Raw genomic sequence first — 19,058 nt, 5'->3', positions numbered from 1 at the left:
CCTCAGTATCTTTGTGGAGATAACCACCTTATTAACTTTCCCTATAGTTTTTGCAAGGATTACATAAAATTGTGTATCTAAAAGTGCTTAGAAAAAGGCCTGCCATCCAGTGAGTGCCTGGGAAATGGGAGCTATCATATTATCCTGGCTGTTGTCTTACAAATGCAGCATGCACAGCAACCTCTTGAGCCCAATTATTTACCATCCCTGAGGGACAACCTCCCTTTTTATCTTTTTGCCCTGGCAGAAGGCAAGAACCCAAGAATTCCAAACAGACTATTTATTTTCTAAGAATCAATATATTTTCTTCCTTTGAAATAAATACAAACCAGTTTGAAAGGTGGGGGCATCTATGGGAAAAAGGGAAGTGGGGACAGGCCCCAGTCTTTTTTAGTACCAAATGACTCTGGCGCGACCCGGAAACGCAGTTACAAATGAGAATAATTTAAATTCTCCGCTAATTACAGTATTTACAACAGCAGGGGAGGGGGGTCACCTAGTGCCCCTCTTCCGGGCTGGACAGACATCAATCCCACTGCTAGGCTGGGCAGATGCCCGTTCACCTCACCACCTGCAAGGGCCTCAGGCCACTAGGCAGTTAGATTCTCCTGGCATGAGCAGAGCAGACAGAGGTGGTGGGAGGGCCTGTTTTATGCAGTGTCCTAACCTTGGCCCACCACCCTGCACTACAATGCTGAGGTCTCTGGGGCTCTCTGGCCAGTGAGACCTCCCCTCTCCATGCGCAGAGCCGCCGTGGGCCCTTGGAGTGTTCTGTACAGTCCAGCTGCACTCAGGGCGGGAGGGACCTCCCCCACCCAGCTTCCCCTGAGACTGGCCCCAAGACCAGGAATGAGTCAGTGCAGAGGCCGGTGCCACTCCAGGACAGTGAGCAAAGGGGGAGGAGAGAGGTGGCAGGGCACTGTAGGTTGGGCTGTGCTGGGCATTATCAGTCACTATCACTGGTCTCGCTGCTCTGCTCGCCCTGCACCTTGCTGCGGTGCTGCAGAGCCCGGTGGTAAGCAATCTGCACTGATTTGCGGATGTTGGATTTGCGGCCCTCCAGCATCTTTTCCTTGTCGAGGTCCTGGTTCACGCCCAGAGGAACCAGCTTAGTCCTTGGCAGCCACTGCCTGTAGGACGAGGTGAGGATCACATAAGTCATCTCTGGGAAAGCAACAAGCATCAGCCTTCATCACTCCTTCACTCATTCAAAAACACCTCCTGAGTGCCCACTATGGGCCCGGTTCTGGTGGGTAATGGGGTTACAGAGTCTAAAAGAAACAGTCCCTGCCCTCAAGGAACTGCTCATAGTCTAGTGATGAAAAGCACCCACTCAACAGTCACATTACGGGGTAACCACAGGGTATTTACGAGTGCAAAAAGGGGCCATGACCTAACCTGAAATAGGTACCTTGTCCCATAGGCTTCAGGCAGACTTTACTGACATTAAATATCCTTTGCACACAATACACAAAAAACACTGCATTACATACATGTGACAGAACAGAGATTTAAGATCCTGAATGTTTATGTCTATTTTATCCTCATCTTGTCACCATGGAGGCAGAGACAGGAAAACTAAGTCTAGAAGCCACCTGATTCTGGGTGGGGAGCACATTTGTCACAGTCACTGATGGCCCTCTAGCTTCTAGCTACAGCTGTTTGTCAGCTGTTGCCCACTCAGTCTCTCAGACTCATGGTCAACACAACCCTCACAACCCTTCTGCTCAAAGATCTAAGTCCCTCCCCCACTGATCTGTGATAGCCCAGTCTGTCTGTTGCTGGAGTTTCCTGGCAGCCTGCCCACATACCCAGGGTTGCATCTGTGGCTGTATGAGTCACAGCAACTGCTCCCCTCCTCCCTTACCAGGTTCGCTTGTTGTCAAAGAAGAGGACGAGGTAGAGATGCTCTCGGGCTTCCTGGGTCATCTGTTCCCCAAGTTTCAGCACCTCCAGGGGGGGCACAGGGATAGGAACCCCATGATGGAACATACCTTCCCGGGGCATCTTTGGATCAATTATCTGAGGGTGTAATAAGACCTTTGTTTGGTTCAGTTCCCTTCTTCCCCGAAACTTACTCTATACAAGAATTGGGAAACTACCTCTGAAGTTGGGACACAGAAAGATTATCATGCCACAAGGCTGCATTGCTGACCCTTGGCTTCTCATGATGAACTATTCCAGATTCCAAGATGCAAAGGGAAAGAAAAGGGAGAGATGGAAAAACTAACCAGGAACTTGTTAAGTATCTATCTGCCAAAGACCCTTGTTCTCTACAGCTCAGCAGAGAGTAAGTAAAGTCTGCTAATTGTGTCTACGATCTGGGGTTGGGAGGCAAGGGGTATGATAAGAAAAGGGGAAGCCTACCAGAGCTGGGTATGATGGATACCCTCGGCATTTGGCCCACACCAGGTCCAGAGCATCCAGTGGGGAGTCCTCATCTTCTGACAGCCAGCCAGCTCCCCGTCCCAGACTCTTCCTTACCACTTCACAGGAATGGGAGAGAGGGAGCAGATCAGCAGCCAGGGGGCTGGCAAGGCCCTGATACCGGGCCCCCGGCTTCCCTGGCTTTGGGTGAGGGTACTTACTGCTGTGGCCCACGCCGCGGCCAGTGCCCACGGAGTAGGCCTCGTTCTCAGTGCCTGAGGTATCTTCACTGCTGTCTTCCGGGAATGTGCCCCGAGAGAAGGAGGGCTTGCCCCGGCCCTGTTTTGAGGGTGTTGTGCTGTGGACAAGACAAGAACTCAGCTTAAAGGAGGGTAGAGTGGGTAATGACACAGTAGTTGTCCTCTCTTTAAACCCCCAGGTCTAAGAATTTTGGAAAACTGAGGCTACTTGAAAAATTTCAAACTTAAAAGCCCTCGGGGGCTTGGCAATAGTGTGACTGACATGGGCTGGATTTAACAGTGGTGGTGATGAGTGCATCCCCTGGCTAGATTTGCCAGATCGGATTTTTTTTTTTTTTTCAACGTTTTTATTTATTTTTTTTTGGGACAGAGAGAGACAGAGCATGAACAGGGGAGGGGCAGAGAGAGAGGGAGACACAGAATCGGAAACGGGCTCCAGGCTCTGAGCCATCAGCCCAGAGCCTGACGCGGGGCTCGAACTCATGGACTGCGAGATCGTGACCTGGCTGAAGTCGGACACTTAACCGACTGCGCCACCCAGGCGCCCCGCCAGATCGGATTTTTAAAGAGAATACAGACACTAGGAATTTTATGTGGCAGTACTGGATTCCTTTTTTTTTTAAAACACCATGCTGGCCAAACAAAATATGTCTGCAGGCCAAATCCAGGCCACAAGGCATCAGTTTACGCTCTCTGCTCTACAACATCAGCTTAACCCAGGATGGTTCCCACTATTTCATTATGGTGACGTTCTTAGGTATGCCGTTTATTTCGCAGAGAACTTTGGGTCTGAGCCATCTTAATCTAGACTGAAGTGGCTGCCATGCTATTTCCCAGAGGGAAACTTCAAAGGGCATCCTGGAGGCAGACCTTGATCTGGAGGGCTGGTACCTGGTTCGGTCTGAGGCAGCGCTGCTGCTGCTACTGCTGCTAGACTCAGAGTCGGAGCTGCTCCGGGGAAGGCTGCAGTCATTACGATATACCAAGAAACTTTTCTTCACTGGCTGATTTCCACCGCTGAAGCCATTAGCTGGTAAGTCTTGGTTGGGGGGAGGGGGAGGAGGGAAGGAATCGGTCAGGAAGATGTAGATGAGAGATGGCATGGGGGTAAGAGGGACTAGGGGCTTGGCTTTCCCTTCTGTGCTGGAAAATTCCTCCAACTTTGGCCAGCAGAGCCAGTTCTGGGCAGTGTCTGCCACAGTTGGCCATAGTCCTGCCCCACCCGTCACACTGCCCTTGGCAGTTACTGGCCTTAAGACACAAATGGCTTAAAGGGCAGGAAATCCCCAAGGAGGGTGAGAAGAGAAAAGGTGAAGTGATATAATGGAGAGGGTCCTGGATGGGAATCTAGCTGGGTCAGTGTTTCTGGACTTCAGTTTCCCCATCTGTAAAATGAGGGGACTGAATTAAAGGATCCCTAAGGGCCCTTCTAGCTCTGATATATTATGGGCAAATGAAGGGACAGGTGGGAGTTATGTTGGGAATGATGGCAACTTTGCTCACTCTCTCGGGGGGCTGGGTGATGGTGAAGCTCACCCATTGGGGGGTCTTCTGTGGATTTATCACTGTCGCTGTCTGAGCTCGAACTGGGCCGGGGGCTCCTACCCCGCTTGCGCTGACGTAGGGAGCCCATGATGGGGAGCTGGGGGGGCCCCACAGGACTGCCTCCGTGGCTGGGGGTCATCTGGCTCTCCCGGTTTTTGGGGGGCCGGCCCGGCCTCTTGGGCGGTCCAGCTGTCTTCGGGTTCTTTTTGGAGAACAGAACTGAGGTTCTCCTGCCCACCTCATGTGCGGGGGTTGAGGACATGTTGGGACCCAGGCCTGGAGCAGAGAAAGAGAGAAGGAGAGTTGGTGAGGGGCCTGATGTGGGAAGGGTAGATACCCAGGGTATGCCCTGGGCCTATAGGACTGTTACTCCAGCTAGAGTTGGGAGATGATCTGGGGGGTTGTGGAATTGGGAACATTGTCCCTTATACCAATAGCCAGAGAGGCAGCTAAGAGGCCCCTGAATGGGGAATGAGGGAGAAAGTACAGCTAGCTGTGTAGGAGGGACCTCTGCCTGGGGGATGGCAGTGGCTGAGTGTGTGCTACAGAGTCAAGTCTAGCTGGCTTTGGGGTCCACCTTGCTAGGGGTTCAGACCTTTGGTTGTCTCCTGGCTGCTGCTCTCTTCGGCGGCACTGTCTGTCTGCCCGTCCTTGTCACATGCTGCCGGGTGGGGTGTCAGGCTGCCCCGGCTGGAGGGGCCATGACGCTCAGGCCCATCCCTTCCAGTTTCCCGCTGGTGGGCAAGCTTCCGCCGCAGTGCCGTCATCTCTTTCTTGATCATCTTTGCACGCCGTGAACGACTCACACTCTGCTTGCTGGCATTCACCTCATCCAGCCGCTCCAGCAACAACTTCAGCTGCTCTTCCACTGGCAGGTGCTTCTGGTTCTCTAGCAGGATCAGCCGCTCTTCCTCTGCTGCTACGAGTGGACACAGGGGGTGGGGAAAGGTCAAACTTAGGGTAGGCCTCTGGGCCCCCTGAACCTGAGCAGGCAACAAGAAACCCACTCTTTTCCCTTTGGCTTCTCACCAGGAACAGCTGTAAAACAGCAGCACCAAGATGTGGAAGGGTAGGCACTGCTATCCATTCACCCAGTCTGGCTTCTTGGGGAGCATTCCTGGGGATAGTTTGCCACTGCTCAGGCTAGCTACTTCCTGCCTACACTGCCTGTTCCCAGTAGGGGACTTTTGGAAAGCCATTCATCCCTGGCATTGGCCTCTATGTGTGTAGCATGATTTATCACCCACCATCTTCAGTGTGCTGTGGGGCCTCATCTCCAGCCAGGCTGTGGGGGATATGCATGCCCGTCTCAAAGTCAATGCCCATTTTTTCTGCCTGGCGCCGGGCCTGGCGGAGCACAGCGCCACCCTGTTCTCGGAGCCGCACTGCTGCCCGGTAGAAGATGGTGTCCTTGGCGTTATACTTGAGGCAGTTGCTGACGATAAGGTTGAAGTCCTCCTCAAAATCATCAAAGTTCAGGTAGCGGTAAGCCTCCAAGTTCTGCTTCATGGTGAAAAAGTCCATGGGCTTTTTGATGTGGTCTAGGTAGTCAGGTACCTGGGAGAGCAGGGTAGGCGTGGCTAAGTGGAGATATGCTCCTCATTTGCCCTGAACCCTTGCTCCTAACACCCCCACCCCCTGAAAAGCATCCAGCAACCTCCTCCCACCACAGTTAGAGGCAGGCATATAGCACAGGGGAAAGGAAAGCTGGATTCTAGTCTTGACTTTACCAGTCACAAGCTGTGTGACCATGGCAAGTCTCTTAACCTCTTTGGGCCTTCTTTTTCCTCACCTGGAAAATGGTGATGAAATTACAGTCAAATCTACCTCCTAGAGCCAAGAGGCTTCAGTAAGAAAATGGCTAGGGCAATCATTTGGAAATAACACCACTTTGCATTCCTATAGCTCTTTTACTTATCATTAAGACATATAAGGAGGCTACTGCCTCGGGCCTCTCGTTTTATACCTTTTAGAGAGAAGAGTCTGCCAGTCAGGACCTAGGGCTTCAGAGCTGGTTCTTTAGGTGCTGAGCCTTCTAAAGTCTCCGTTCTAGGGTTCAGCACCCCGAAAGTGTCTTCCTGCCCTGGGATTATTCATTTGGCAGACTCAGTCCCTGCCTCTGGGGAAGGAGTGCAGATTGCCTCCCATTCTGGGCCCTTGGGGTGTGACAGGGACAAGACAGAGTCCAGGTGATGCATGTGGCTCCAGTTATCCTGGAGCCCCAGAGCCACCAGCCCCTCTCTTCACAGTCCCCTCCTAGTCCCTGGCCCAGACCTGCAGCAGGGGTCCAACTGGGAGAGGAACAGAAAGGTGGAGTGAGGGGAAGGGATTCTTACTTCGTCCAATTCGGTTACCTCAGACAGAGGGACCGGCTCGCTGAAGATGTTGCCTGTGTCCTTTTCTTGGAGCTGCTCCAAGGTTTTGCGAAGGAGGATGAGGAAGGGGGTCAGCTGCATCTCCATGGCGATCTGCTGGACCTTGATCTGACACACATAAAGGCCCGATCAGCCAGGCCCAGGCCAGTCCCTTGGAAGAGGTCTGAAGGGATGGTAGCAGCTGGTTTGGGAAACTGCCTTCCTTCTCTCCTGCCCACAGCTGACACACTCAGGTCTACTTTCCTACAAGGCCCCACCTGGTGAAACCTTCCCTGACTACTCTGGCCTTTTTCTTCCTTGAACTCCCAGTGCCAGCTACCTGTATCACATAATTGAGGGTCCCGTTCATCCTCTTCTGTGACATGCTGCTTGCAGTGAGCTGGAGAACACACTGGGCACCATTGAGACCTGACTCCAGCATCAGCCCTATTGCTTCCTGGCCAGGGGACAAAGGCTTTTCCTTGTCCCAGGAATGTTTTCTCCTCTGAAAAACAGACTTGACCCAGGAGCACTCACCGTCTCCCTTTTGAGTTTCTCCCGCTTGCGGATCAGCTCCACCAGCAGCCGAGCTCGCTCCAGGTCGTGCCGGAGGCGCTGCCAGGACTTGAGCTGTTCTTTGAGGGCCCAGTTCTTATCCTCAGAATCTCTCTGTAGAGGCAAGAAGGGGATTGGTAGATGATAAGGAAGCCAGAAGAAAGGCCAGAGGGAAGAAGAGCCCAGGAAGCTTGGGTCAATGTCAGGTAAAACTGAAGGAGGTAGCACAGTAATTTACTGGCAGCCTCACTAGCTAAAGTGGGAATTCCTATACTTATGTGTCCCCTAGATCTGGCACAGAATCAATGGTTGGTTTATGCTTGTTGAATGAATGCATGAAGGAACACACAGGAACAGTGCCCTTTTAACGTGCAGACAATCTGTAAGGATCTCATCCTGAGTTTGGTTTGAGGGCTACTTTAAAGGAGGAAATAGCCTAAGCTCTCGGACACTGAAAACTATTATCATATATCTCAGTCCTTTATGTCCCTGGCCCCAGTTCCCAGAGCCCATAGGGAATCTGACACGGTACCCCGACTTGGTCACAATTCCTCTGAGACTGCAGATGTGTCTGCAGGCGACGTAGCAGCGGGACTCCATTTCGTGACTGTCGTTTCAGCGTCCAGTAGCTGTGTAGCCTCTGCATGAACTGGCTCTTCCTTTGGATGGTCAGGCGGTTGGTGATTTTACTGAGCCTGTGAAGCAGGGAATAAAGATAAAAACCTGTTGGGCCATTATTTTCTTAAGCAGAACAGGTGTCTCTGGCTGGTGAGAATTCCTGAATGGAGTTGAATCTGGAGTAAGTCTATTGTCAAAAAGGCCTGTGACACTTGGCTTAATGCGAAGAAGAGCAAACAGTACCAGACAGGAAGCCAAATTCCCAGCATGAAGCCAGATCCCTGACCCTGTTCACGAAGTTGGGTGAACTCATATGAGGAGTTTGGCCTCTAAGACTGCTCTTGTCACAGCAGCCCAGAGTACTATTTGACTCTGGGATACCCTGCTCAGCCTGAGCCTTGGAAGGTTTTAGGATAAAGTATAATTGTAGAGCAGTACACTAGAGGAAATTAACTAGACAGCACAAGAGAAAGTTAAAAATAACTGATGATGGCAGCCGTCATTTGGATTCATTTGTGGTAGTGACCACTTCACAACTCCTTCCCCCTTTTTCCATTTCTCTGTTCAGGGTGAGAGTATTTCTGCCACTGTGGCTGATAGCTACTACATCCTCTTTCTTCCTACTTAAACCAGACCATAAAATGAAGGGCAGCTGAAAACATGTTAGGTCTGACAGATAAAAGCTGAAATTTCTGGCTCCTAAGATAAAAGTCTGGTGACCTGCTAGGGCTAACTTCTTTTGGAATCTGGTGTTTTGTTTTGACCTTCTTTGTAGCTTCTAATAAGAGAACCCAACCCTGTCACTCCACTCGGGGCTATCAGTCTCTAAGAGGGCTTCTTCTTCCCTTACCAGCCTACCCATCTGCTCCCCACATACCTGTGTGGTGGGATGCAGGGCACCGACACCACAGGTGCTGCGGCCCGTTTCTCTGCCAGGATCTTCCGTGCCTTCTTCATCTTGATCCGGGACTTGGCCTTGGCCTTCTTGACCTTCTCTGAGCTCCAACTCTTACCCTCATCCTCCTCCTCATCCTCATCCTCCTCACCCTCACTGTGGGACAGGGCAGGCAAGCGGCGTGCTGAACCTGGGGGTGTGTGGATGTCACAGTAGGCCGTCTTGCGGACGCTGAAAGAAGTGCCATTGGCACCTGTCTCTCGCACAGGCTCCATCTTCATGTAAAGGCCAGCCTGCTGGGCACATGTCACGTGGAAGGCTGTGTAGCAGTTGGCCTTGTGACACTGAATGCATGCCCCTGAGCCCCGCTGTTTGCAAATATAGCAGGTCAGCTTCCAGCGAGCTGGTGGGATGTGCTCGATGCTGTCGATAGGCTCCAGGAAGACTGTGTTGGCAAAGCAGACTTCAGGGATCCACAGGGCACACACCACATGGGCCCAGCGCCCATCATCTGTCTGCTTGAAGGCACCACCCTTGTTGGGGCACAGGGCACAGTCCACAGCCCGGGAGGGTGACTGTAGGCAGCGGCGGCACAGCCACTGGCCCTCAGGGATGTAGGGGACACCGTAGCACTCTTGGTGCACAGCCAGGTTGCACATGTCACAGAATAGGATGACATTGCTGTTCTGGCACTCACCATCATTGCAGATACAGCACACAGCATCCTCATCCACTAGTGCATTGGGGTCACCTTTATTGTGGCTTTCAAAGTAGGACTCCTTCTCCAGCCGGTCCATTAGGTACTCAAAGATCTCCTGCGGGATGGGACTCACACCCTCTGTCTTCCGCCGCTCATTCATGATATCCAGCCAGATGTAGTCCTCCTCGTCCATGTCATACTCTACTTCCTCGTCCAGCTCCTCTGCCGACTTCTCAATGTACCTGCAGTGCACATAGGCAGCTCAGCATCATATAGTTGAGATTTCCTTCCCCTAAAGAAAATGGGTTACAGTTGCTGGACGCTTACACACTGCCAGGTCTGTGCCTTTATTTATGCTGTCTCATTCCACCCTCACCTTAACCCCAGGTGCTGTAATCATTCCTGTTTTGCAGAAAAGGAAACCTAAGGTTTGGGGAGTTAATTCACCTGTTCTGGCTCCCTTGGGAGAAAGTGGTAGAGCTAGGGTGTGAACCCAGGCCTGCTGACTCCAAAGCTTGTGTACTAGCTACTATACCACCTCCTCTGGGGTATGGAGGCTCAACCAAACTCTTGAAGGGAGGAGGGTAGGGCAGCTAGGACCTACCGGGTTGGTCTGGATGATGGTGCAGAGTTAGGAGAAGAAAGGTCCGCAAGTATCACTTGCAAATTATATATATGTTTTAGTACCAACTGGCAGCAACCTGAATGGAGTTGCCATGGGTCTTATGTCAGCTAATGCAGCTCAGGGCTCCCTCAAACTCTTCATATTGTGTTTGTTTTTTGCATAGCCTTGGAAGATAACAGAATAGCTAAGATTTACTGAGCATTTACTATGAGCCAAGCATTGTACTGTTACCACATTGATTCTCACCACAGCCATAGCATCAGTGTTCATATTGCCCTTATTTTGAGGATGAGGAAAATGAAGCTTTGAGAAGTTAATTAGCTGTCTAACACAGATAGGTCCTACAACCAGGAAGTGGCAGAACTAGAATTCAGACTCTACCCTACACACTCATTGGGCCAGCCAGACTGGAGCTGAGGGCTGCTCCAGGTGCCTGGCATACAGAGCAGGCTCCCCATGCCCCTGCTATGCCCTAGATGGCCTGGACTCTGGTACTGTAAAGCTACAGGTCTGGATGATGGTGCAGAGTTAGGAGAAGAAAGGTCCGCAAGTATCACTTGCAAATTATATATATGTTTTATATATGTTTTACAATGGAAAGAATGGGGCTTTGGTTTCTGAAAACATGGATTTAAATCCTGGCTCTGCCACTCTGACCTTCAAGACATCACTGGTCCTTCCTGAACTCAGTTTTATTGATAAGAGAATGAGGATGCTACTATTTACTCCCAAAGACACTTGTCAGGATTAAATGGAATTTAAAAAAATGAATGGGTTAACTGAAGTGGCACATAGCAGGCCCTAAATAAATGTTAGTTTCTGTCCCTCCACTCCCCTCTCCACAAGAGAAATGGAGCTCTGGGTGCTAGAGTAGGCCAGAAGAGCATAGGCTTGGGAGCCATGCTCTGTATGACAGCAGGCAAATAAGGTGATCTCCCTGGGCCTCTGTTTCCTCATCTATAAAGTGGTGATGCTAACCTGTACCTATTTCACACAGCTGTTGTGAGCATTAAATGAGTTAATACAGATAAGGTATTTAGAACAGTTCCTGGCATGATGCAAGTACTCAATAAACCTTGGCTTTATTATTAGCTTTTGTATAGCCCTGAACTATCTTGCCTTGTATTATAACTATTTATGTGTCTAACTCCTCCACTACAGGCTAGAGGCAAGGACCATGTCTGAATCACCACACAGAAATAGGCACAGTTGTTCATTTCAAAGGCATTTTGAGGGTGGAATGGAGGAAACTAAAATACTGTATCTATAGGAAGCAGTTTCTTTCTTAGCCCTTTACCCCAAATGACTGCAATGTCCTCATCCTTGAAAAAGGGTGTGGCTTAGAGATTGTATGAACTATCCAGCCCCTGCTAGGCCTTGGCACTTGTTCTCAACCTTTGCTCTGCCATAACATATGTGACATTATGCGATGGTATATAACACACTCCCACAGTGCACCTAGATTACAGGCTGTGGCACAGATAATGTAGGCTGCATGTCATGTACAATTCCTGGCACACCAGCCTACACTCCACCCTCTTTTCTCCTTAAGAAAGCATATATTAGATGCAAGCAAGAGAAATTGGTGTTGTTAGAGAGATGACCTCAAATCTTCTCGAATTTATATATAAAAAATATCATTTGCAAAACTTGGACAGTTCTATTAACAGTAGTAATAAATGACATGCAACACACCTCCCAGCTGATCACAGTGTACCAGCTGAGAATTGCTGCCCTGGAGAACAGATTTGATCCCCAGGAATAAGGAGTGAATCTGAGCAGAGGGAGGAAGAAATGGAGTGGAAGGAACTGGTTTGGATTGCCTATCAGAGCAGAGAAGGCTGAAGAGCTCTTAGGAGAAAAGGCTGGCCCGAACAAGGGTTTGTATTTTGGGGGGTGAGCCTAACAGTCACTGCTAACATAAAAGAGAGGCAGTGCAAATCCAGAAGGAGAAGGAGGTGAAGCTGGGCTGGATGGATGAAAGACAGGAAGAGGAGACTGTATAACGTGTGAACAAGGGAGGGACCAAAGTGACATACCGGGCCAAATCACTGGAGTGCCCACAGACTTGATTTTAAAGAACGGAGATTCAGCATACCATCACACGGATTGCACTTTTGGTAAAAAAACCACCTTTCATATAAAAACCTTTACAAGTCCTTCTCAGAGATTAGGCCTTCTGATTAGTTGACACCAAATACTGCTCCTTAACTTATCTGAATGCCCTCTTTGCCTTGGATGCCAAGACTCAGAGAGAAGGTTTATACTTGATTTTTCTCCCATCCTCCAGCTAAGGTTTCTGTACATAGCTCCACCACCAAATTTCCCCCACCCCTTCATTTCTTACCTTGTGTTAAAGGAATTTAGCCTTATGCCTGTAACTTTGTTAGAGCCACCATGACTAATTTTGCAAGGAAGTGGGGTTCCAAGAAACAGTTAAGTGAAATAAATACTAGGGCCAATGGAGGAGCACAAACCATAGGTGATAAAAATATTGCTTACACATGTTAAAGGATGGGTGACAGTAACAGAATGGTGGGAAAATTACCTCTGCAAATTTGCAAATTGCTTTAGGGACCTTATGAAATCAGTGTGCTTAGTCTTCTACCTCTAGGCCGGCAGAGGAATATTATACCGGCTCTGCAGATGGAGTCATTAGAAAACCAGAAGCCAGACAACTTTCTCAAGGTTACACAGTGATGGAGTGGAGAGGGTCAGGAACCAGACACATGATTTTTTGATATAGTGAAAACTGCAGATTTGGAGTCAGAGGAACCTGGATTTGAATCCCAGTTCCACTATCTACTGGCACGTGACTTTCGGTAAGTCTGGCCCCCTTTCTGGACTGTGCATTCCTCATCTGTGAAATGAGAACGATACCTACCTGAGAGAATTGTGAGAATAAAATAAAGGAGTGACTGCAAAGTACCCAGTGCAGGGCCTGGCATATGGCAGTATATAGTAAGTGCCACCATCATTAGCTGGGGCACGTTCCTCTCACCGCCCTGGCAGGACCAGTGTGCTTCTGCTATCCTTTATCTCTGCCACTCTCCTATCTGCTCCCTGTTACGCCTCAGCTCCTGAGCCCTGCCTGACCAGTTTTCCAGAGTTGGGAGGTGGAGGTGGCCTTACCGGTAATAGGAAGTCGGCCGGGGTGGGGCATCGGGGGTGTCCTGCTCCAACTCCCGGTATACCACCTCTGGCAGCTTGGGAGTGGTGCTCACAGAAGCATTATGGTGGTGGTGATGGTTGGAGTCCTTGCGCTTTTCCTTGTTCTTATGCTTGCCTGACTTGGGAGTAGCAGCTGGTGTCTCGGTGTTCTCCTTGTTGCTACCAGTCTCAGGAGCCTCCTCAGGGGCCTCCTCATCCTCTGACACCACATCCAGGTTGTCAAAGATGCTGATGCGGTGGACTCGGCCGTGCAGGTCCACCTCCACCATGCGCTGGGCCTGCGCGTAGCTCATCACCTCACGGCCGGGTGACTGGGATACCTCTGAGGGGCTGGGCGACTGCTTGTTGGCTGGGCGTGATTGGCGCCCCTTCTTTTTGTGCTTGCGGAGTGGAGTCTGCTGCGGGGGTGGTGGGTTGTCGTGGTCATAGTGATATAGGTGGTACTCAATACCACTGTAACTCTTGTAGACCTTACGGCAGGTCTCCACGGGGCACTCATATGGTGGCTTAGTTGCCCGCAAGTTGTGGCAGAAAGTCTTCACATCAAAGTCCACCCCCATGCTGTCACATCTAGAATGTACATATCAGTTAGCACAGGCCTGGGGAAGAGTTCCTGGTCATCCACTACTCTCTCCAGCCCTCCCCTTCTCCCCAAAGGTCCTGGCCAGCCCACCTTTACAGTGACTCCAAATGCCATCACCTCCATACCATGGGCAGTCTGGGCCTCATCGCCTCCTGCTTGGTCATCCTGCCCCATATCTCAACTATTCTAGCTTAACTTCATATAATGTGGCCAGAGTGATCTTTTACCAAGTAGCAACAGCCATGTAATCTTTTGATTAAAAGCTTCCTGATGCTCCCCACTTATTTCAGGATAATATCCAAATTTCCTAGGATGATATTCAAGGTACCCCTTTCATTGGCTCTAGTCCTCCTTTCCAGACTCTTCTTTTCACTTGTTACAGCTGTGCTTCTGTCTACCCTGGGCAATTTGCCATTCCCTGAATGTTATAACCTCTCATTCCTGCAAGATTTGAAATGGTTTCCATCCTGATTGGTGAGCTCCTACTCATTCTTCAAAACCCAACTCAAATGTCACTTCTTCTGTTATGATTTGTCTTTCCCACGGAGGGCTGTGTTTCCATAGCATTCCATTGTCATCTCCACCAAGGCACTTACCACACTGGAAGTTCTTTGTCTCCTCCCACTAGACCAGGTGCTATACAGTGCAGACATCAGAGAGCCTACCCACCTCTATATATTCCCAGGACCTGGCATGTAGTGGACACTCAGTTTTTGGCAAATGAATAAAGAACTTGTTTAATGAATACTGAATGAGGGGATCATCAGATCATCTGACAGATGAAGGCTAGTGTTAACCCATGTAGAAGTTTGAATGGATAGCCAATGATTTAATCCTGGTCACCAGCAGAAATCATTGCATTACAGAAAGAAGCAGTTCATTTCTGAGGTGTTTAGGGGAAGCCTATGCCCTGGCCCTGGCTCTGGGAGTGATAACCAGGTACTTAAGAGTACAAACAAGAGCATGACAATCTAGGCACATTCAGTTCCATGCCGGTCCTTAGGGCCTTCCCTTCCTCCTCTCCAATGTTCCTGGGTGAGTAGTGACAGCAGATGGCACCAGCCCCCAGGAAGCCCAACGTGGTCAGAGACTGCCCCAATTTCTCCAGGCCTAGCTGACTTCAACAATTCAGCTAGGGTGTTGGCATCATTCCAGGCAAAGCCACCCTGAGCTCCTAGACAAACGGTGACATCTCTTGGCTTCTCTCCTGTGACTTAGCCAAGCCAAGTGGGCTGCTCCAGCCTCTCTGTCAGTGCCCCTGACTTCTACATCGGTAAAACTACTCCCTCTACTCCAACTCACTTTTACTTCCTACCTGCAGCTGTGTCTTTAAACACAAACCAATCAGAGGAACAGGCAAGCTCTTCTCTTTCAATGATGGGTCGGTCCCTGGTGTATCCTGCATCTCTGTCGCCCTGGCTCCCAAAGTAGCACAGAGCCCCCGGCAGATGTCCCACTGGGACTGGGCGGCAGGGCACACGGGGTGGAGACAAGAACTCAGACTGGAAGCCCGTGAGGAAGACCCAGAGCCCACAGGGGTATGGCGGCAGAGTTCAGGGGGCTGGAGGAAGTAGGGGGCGGGGGCCGGAGGGATCAGGCCGGGCCCAGGCGGTGCCCGCAGCCCTCTCCCGGATGCGGCGACGTTTCCCTTTTGTCGAAGTGTAACATGTTAAACAAGGCTCCCCTCCTGCCATTGGCCCAGGGAGCCCTGGAGGATACTCTGTTGCCCTGGGACGCAGGCTGGGAGCTAATGCACTGTCAGTTCTCCCGGCTCGAGTGGCCCAAGAGGCCCTCGGACCGGGCAGCTCAGTGCACGCCCCACGAAAGTAGTCTAGCCTTTCCCCGCTGGCCACTCCCGCCCTGGTCCCAGGCCCGCACTCACCGGCCACCTCGAGTCCGGGCTCATTGCCGGGGGCGCCCGCCGGGGCTCCGACCCCAGTTGGGGAGGCCGGCGGGGAAAGACGGGCCGGGGAGAGAGAGCCCCTACTCCGGAGACCGCAGACCTCGCCACCCCGGCACCCTGCCGCCCCACGCTCTGGCCCCGGCTCCCCGGGATTCCCGCGCTGACCCCTGCCGCTCCCGGTCCCGCCGGCGCCCTGGTGTCTCAACTCCGTCGGCCGCCGCCGGTTTCGAGAGCCTCTAGGTTGTCCGGCCTCGGGACCCGGCACGGCCGGAACAATGGAAGACCCCGGAGGCAGCGCGGGGACGGCGGCGGCGGAGACCGTGGCGGCAAAGGCAGTGGCAGCGGCGGCGGCAGCAGCGGCGGCGACGGCGTCTGCGCAGGGTAAACGCGGCGCCTCGGCGCTGTCGATCTGCACTTTCGCCACAGATCCCCGCCCGCCTGCTGAGTCTTGAGAGGCCTTTCTCTGAGACTCGGAAGGGCCCGTAGGCACCCCACATGACTTCTGTAGCACCTCCACCTTAGAGTTGAGTTCCTGTAAGCTGAAGTCGCGGTATTCCAGATCCGGAGTGGTCGGGCCGTTTGTGGCGAATCTGCGGGCACGGACGATGAGCGCGGGGCTGGGCTTGAGGAGCCCGCCCTTCTCCCTTCCCCCTCTGCCTCCTCCCTCCCTCCTGCTGGCGCCGCGGCTGCAGTGGGGACCTGGCCTTGGTCTCCGAGAAAGGCGGCGAGGCGGGGCCGGAGCCACGGGGCGGGGCTGGGGGCAGGGCCGGGAGCAAGAAGGACGCTGGCTGGAGCCTAAGGAAGGACTCGGAGTTATGGGTAGAGGTGGGGCGGGTCTGGAAGAGAATAAAGCAGTCCAAGGGGCGGAGTTTGCGGGGAGTGGGCGGGGACATCTGTAAAGCGGGCCTCAGTAAGGAGAATAGGGGCTGAACAACGGTGAAAGGGTGGGGCTAAACAGAAGAGTGGGCCTCAGGAAAGAAAGGGCGGGGCTTTATATGGACCTGGAAGGTGTTGGGTTGGGGAGAAAGGACAGAACTGGGAAAAAACGACGCGAGACTGAAGTAAAAGGGCGGGGCTTGGAAAAGGTAAAGGGGCGGGGCTAGAGGGAAGGGGCGGGGCCAGGTTAGGGTTACGGGGCGTGGCCAAAGGAAAGGGAAGGAGCTTGGGAAAGGCAAAGGAGCAGGACTGAAGGGAAAGTGTGGGTATGAAGGCAGGGGCCGAATCTGGGGAGGTGTAGAAGGCTGGTGGAATGTGAAACGGCTTGTGTATGGTAAACTGGGAACCCCTTAGGGTTGGCGGAAAATGCATCATGGCTATGGGTGGAGGGTTGGAAGACTGTCAAAACAGACAGCTGGTTTTAATGTGACTGGGCCACTTAGTAGCCATATGAACTTAGACATGTTGTTAAGTTCTTCCTACTTTAAATTCCTTATTTATAAAAGGGAGATCGAAAACTATTGTCAGTTCTTGGGGACTTTGGGGAACTTGGGCGCTGGGAGGAGTCCACTTGTTAAGCAGTACTTGCTCTTCAGTTTTGCCATCCAAAGAACAGCATCGAAAGGGTCTTCCAGGGTTTGGGGGCAAAGCCCAAAGCAAATGGAAGTTTCTGTTTTATCTTAATGCAAACCTTGCATTCAACTCACTATAATGTATGTGTTTTTCATGTACAATGTTTTTTGAAAAATATCCTAATACAATTGACACTGCAGGAAGATGTTTGCTGGTGAAGATCTTGGGATCTGGAGTCGAACTGATGAGTTCTCTTCAATAAGTGAACCTCTCTGAGTCTCCATTTCCTGATGTGTAAAATGGAGATAAAGTATAGTGCTTACCTCACAGGATTGTTGTGAGGATTCAATAAGAATATGCTTGTAAATCACCTAGGTATGTAGTGAATTCTCAAAATATTAGCTGTTTTTATTATCCTTATTAAAAGATTCAGAATAAATTGATCAAAGCAGAGTTAGAGTCATTGTAAAGCTGACCCTTTTTGAGGTCAGGAACCCCACTGAAAACCTGACAAAAGCTATGGGCCTCTCCTCAAAAAAACATGCACACATACAAAGTTTCACTCATTTTTTAAAAGGTGTTATTTTTGAGAGAGAGAAAGAGAGAGTGAGTGAGAGCAGGTGAGGGATGAACTGAAGCTATTTTTGCTCACTTCTTTTGGTGTGGCCCCAGGACCTGGGTCCCCTAGTCTCCTTACCCAAGAACCATGAGACAAAGGTGGAGTAAAGATCAGCTTTATTATTGGCATGAAGGCAGGGAGGTGGTGATAGTGCCAGGCCCTTCTGTGGGTGAGGGGGCAGAGGGCTCAACCAGCCAGCACTGATCCCCCAAGCTAGACTCACTGAGGTCCAGGGCTCCAAGTGCCTCTGGCTTTCAGCAAAAGCAGTGGGTGGGCAGGCAGGCAGACTGCTAGTTATTGAATAAGTGGGCTCCTCAGGGCTGTTCTGGAGCTGGGGTTGGGCTGGAGTTGGCAGGAGGTGGAGGGCGAGGCTGGATATCCCTGGTGCGCATATAGGACAGCAGCTGCTCTGGGATTTCGGCCAGCACGTCCTTGGCTAGTCGGGCCATACTCAGCACCTGGTTTCCGGACCGGTCAACATAGTCTCGGAAGGGGACGAACTGGGACAGGCACAGACAGTCAGGTGTGGGTAATGGCCAGGGAAGAGAGGAGTGGGAAAGGAAGCAGTAAGGGGGTTTCCTCCTTGACCCCTAACATCTCTTTCCAAATATCACATTAGCTCTTTCCCTCTATCTTGGACAGCTTTCCACATTTACTTTCTCCCCACCTCCTTTTTTTCTCATCTTCTGTTTACCATCAGCCTGATCCAGTTTAGCTTCATGCAGTACTGACACTGCTTTTGCTAATGTAATAGTCCCTCTGTTCCCAAATCAGTCCAGTGGGCAATAATTGTCAGTCCTCATCTTGCTTGACTTCTCTTTAGCTTTTCATTACATTTGACCATAATCTTCCAAAACACATTCCACTCTTGGCATACCACACTCTTCTGGATTTTCTTGTTCTTTTCTGGATGCTCCTTTCCCCAACCCCATTCCTCTAGGTCTACCTGATCTCTAAACCTGGTCACATCTCTCAGTTCTCTTCCAGGGTGATCTCATACACTTCCATGACTTTCAAAACTGTTCTCTGACTCCCAAATTTATACATCCATCCCTGGCCTCTTTGTTAAGGTCCAGAGCCATGTATTTAATTGCCCATATTATTATATATATTCACTTGTCTTAGATACCTCAAACCCTAAGTGTTCACAACTGAATTCTGGCCCTTTCTGCCAAATCTTTTCCTCCTCCAGGTTTCCCCTTCCCAATCAATGAGACTATCACTGACTTAGTTGCTCAAGCTAGAAAACAGAGTCATCCTTGAAGCCCTCCTCACTCCCCATCACCATTTAATCAAAGCATAAACTCTTGTAAAATTTTCTTAATCTTTTGAACCTGCTTCTTTCCATCCTCAC

The 19,058-nt window shown here is 50.9% G+C and overlaps 2 protein-coding genes across 16 annotated transcripts in view; both read right to left on the bottom strand.

Moving 5' to 3' along the window:
- Positions 1-279: 279 nt before the first annotated feature.
- BRPF1 (bromodomain and PHD finger containing 1) lies at positions 280-15,669 on the bottom strand. 14 transcript variants are annotated; one of them, XM_043588038.1, is made up of 14 exons: positions 15,556-15,669; positions 13,052-13,660; positions 8,577-9,536; positions 7,614-7,776; positions 7,064-7,195; positions 6,509-6,655; positions 5,420-5,729; positions 4,768-5,091; positions 4,164-4,448; positions 3,519-3,666; positions 2,589-2,725; positions 2,368-2,486; positions 1,868-2,022; positions 280-1,130 (listed from the first exon to the last, which is right to left on the bottom strand). In XM_043588038.1, the coding sequence occupies exons 2-14, from the start codon at positions 13,648-13,650 to the stop codon at positions 947-949; spliced, it is 3,663 nt and encodes a 1,220-aa protein (XP_043443973.1). In that variant the 5' UTR covers positions 13,651-13,660; positions 15,556-15,669; the 3' UTR covers positions 280-946. The 14 variants fall into 14 exon arrangements, with proteins under 14 accessions (XP_043443973.1, XP_043443974.1, XP_043443975.1 ...); XM_043588039.1 differs by having other exon boundaries at positions 4,768-5,088; XM_043588040.1 differs by having other exon boundaries at positions 6,527-6,655.
- A 2,134-nt stretch (positions 15,670-17,803) lies between these two features.
- Positions 17,804-19,058, bottom strand: part of CPNE9 (copine family member 9) — a 31,271-nt gene continuing 30,016 nt past the window's right edge. For both annotated transcript variants that reach the window (XM_043588031.1, XM_043588032.1), the window contains one exon: positions 17,804-18,204. In XM_043588031.1, the coding sequence (XP_043443966.1) occupies positions 18,019-18,204 (186 nt within the window). In that variant the 3' untranslated portion in view covers positions 17,804-18,018. The remainder of the gene's footprint in view (positions 18,205-19,058) is intronic.

This window comes from Prionailurus bengalensis, chromosome A2 (assembly GCF_016509475.1).
Source record: "Prionailurus bengalensis isolate Pbe53 chromosome A2, Fcat_Pben_1.1_paternal_pri, whole genome shotgun sequence".
Classification (NCBI taxonomy): domain Eukaryota; kingdom Metazoa; phylum Chordata; class Mammalia; order Carnivora; family Felidae; genus Prionailurus; species Prionailurus bengalensis.
The sequence above is the reverse complement of the archived record's forward strand: the minus strand, read 5'-3'. Positions and strand labels throughout refer to the sequence as shown.

Excerpts from the sequence above, each read along its gene's own strand:
- BRPF1 (XM_043588033.1), bottom strand. The coding sequence starts at position 13,650 with ATGGGGGTGGACTTTGATGTGAAGACTTTCTGCCACAACTTGCGGGCA. Across the intron at positions 4,449-4,767 it reads CAGCCAGGAGACAACCAAAG|GCCTGGGTCCCAACATGTCC; the intron begins GTCTGAACCCCT and ends TCTCTGCTCCAG. Across the intron at positions 1,131-1,867 it reads TTTGACAACAAGCGAACCTG|GCAGTGGCTGCCAAGGACTA; the intron begins GTAAGGGAGGAG and ends CTCGTCCTACAG.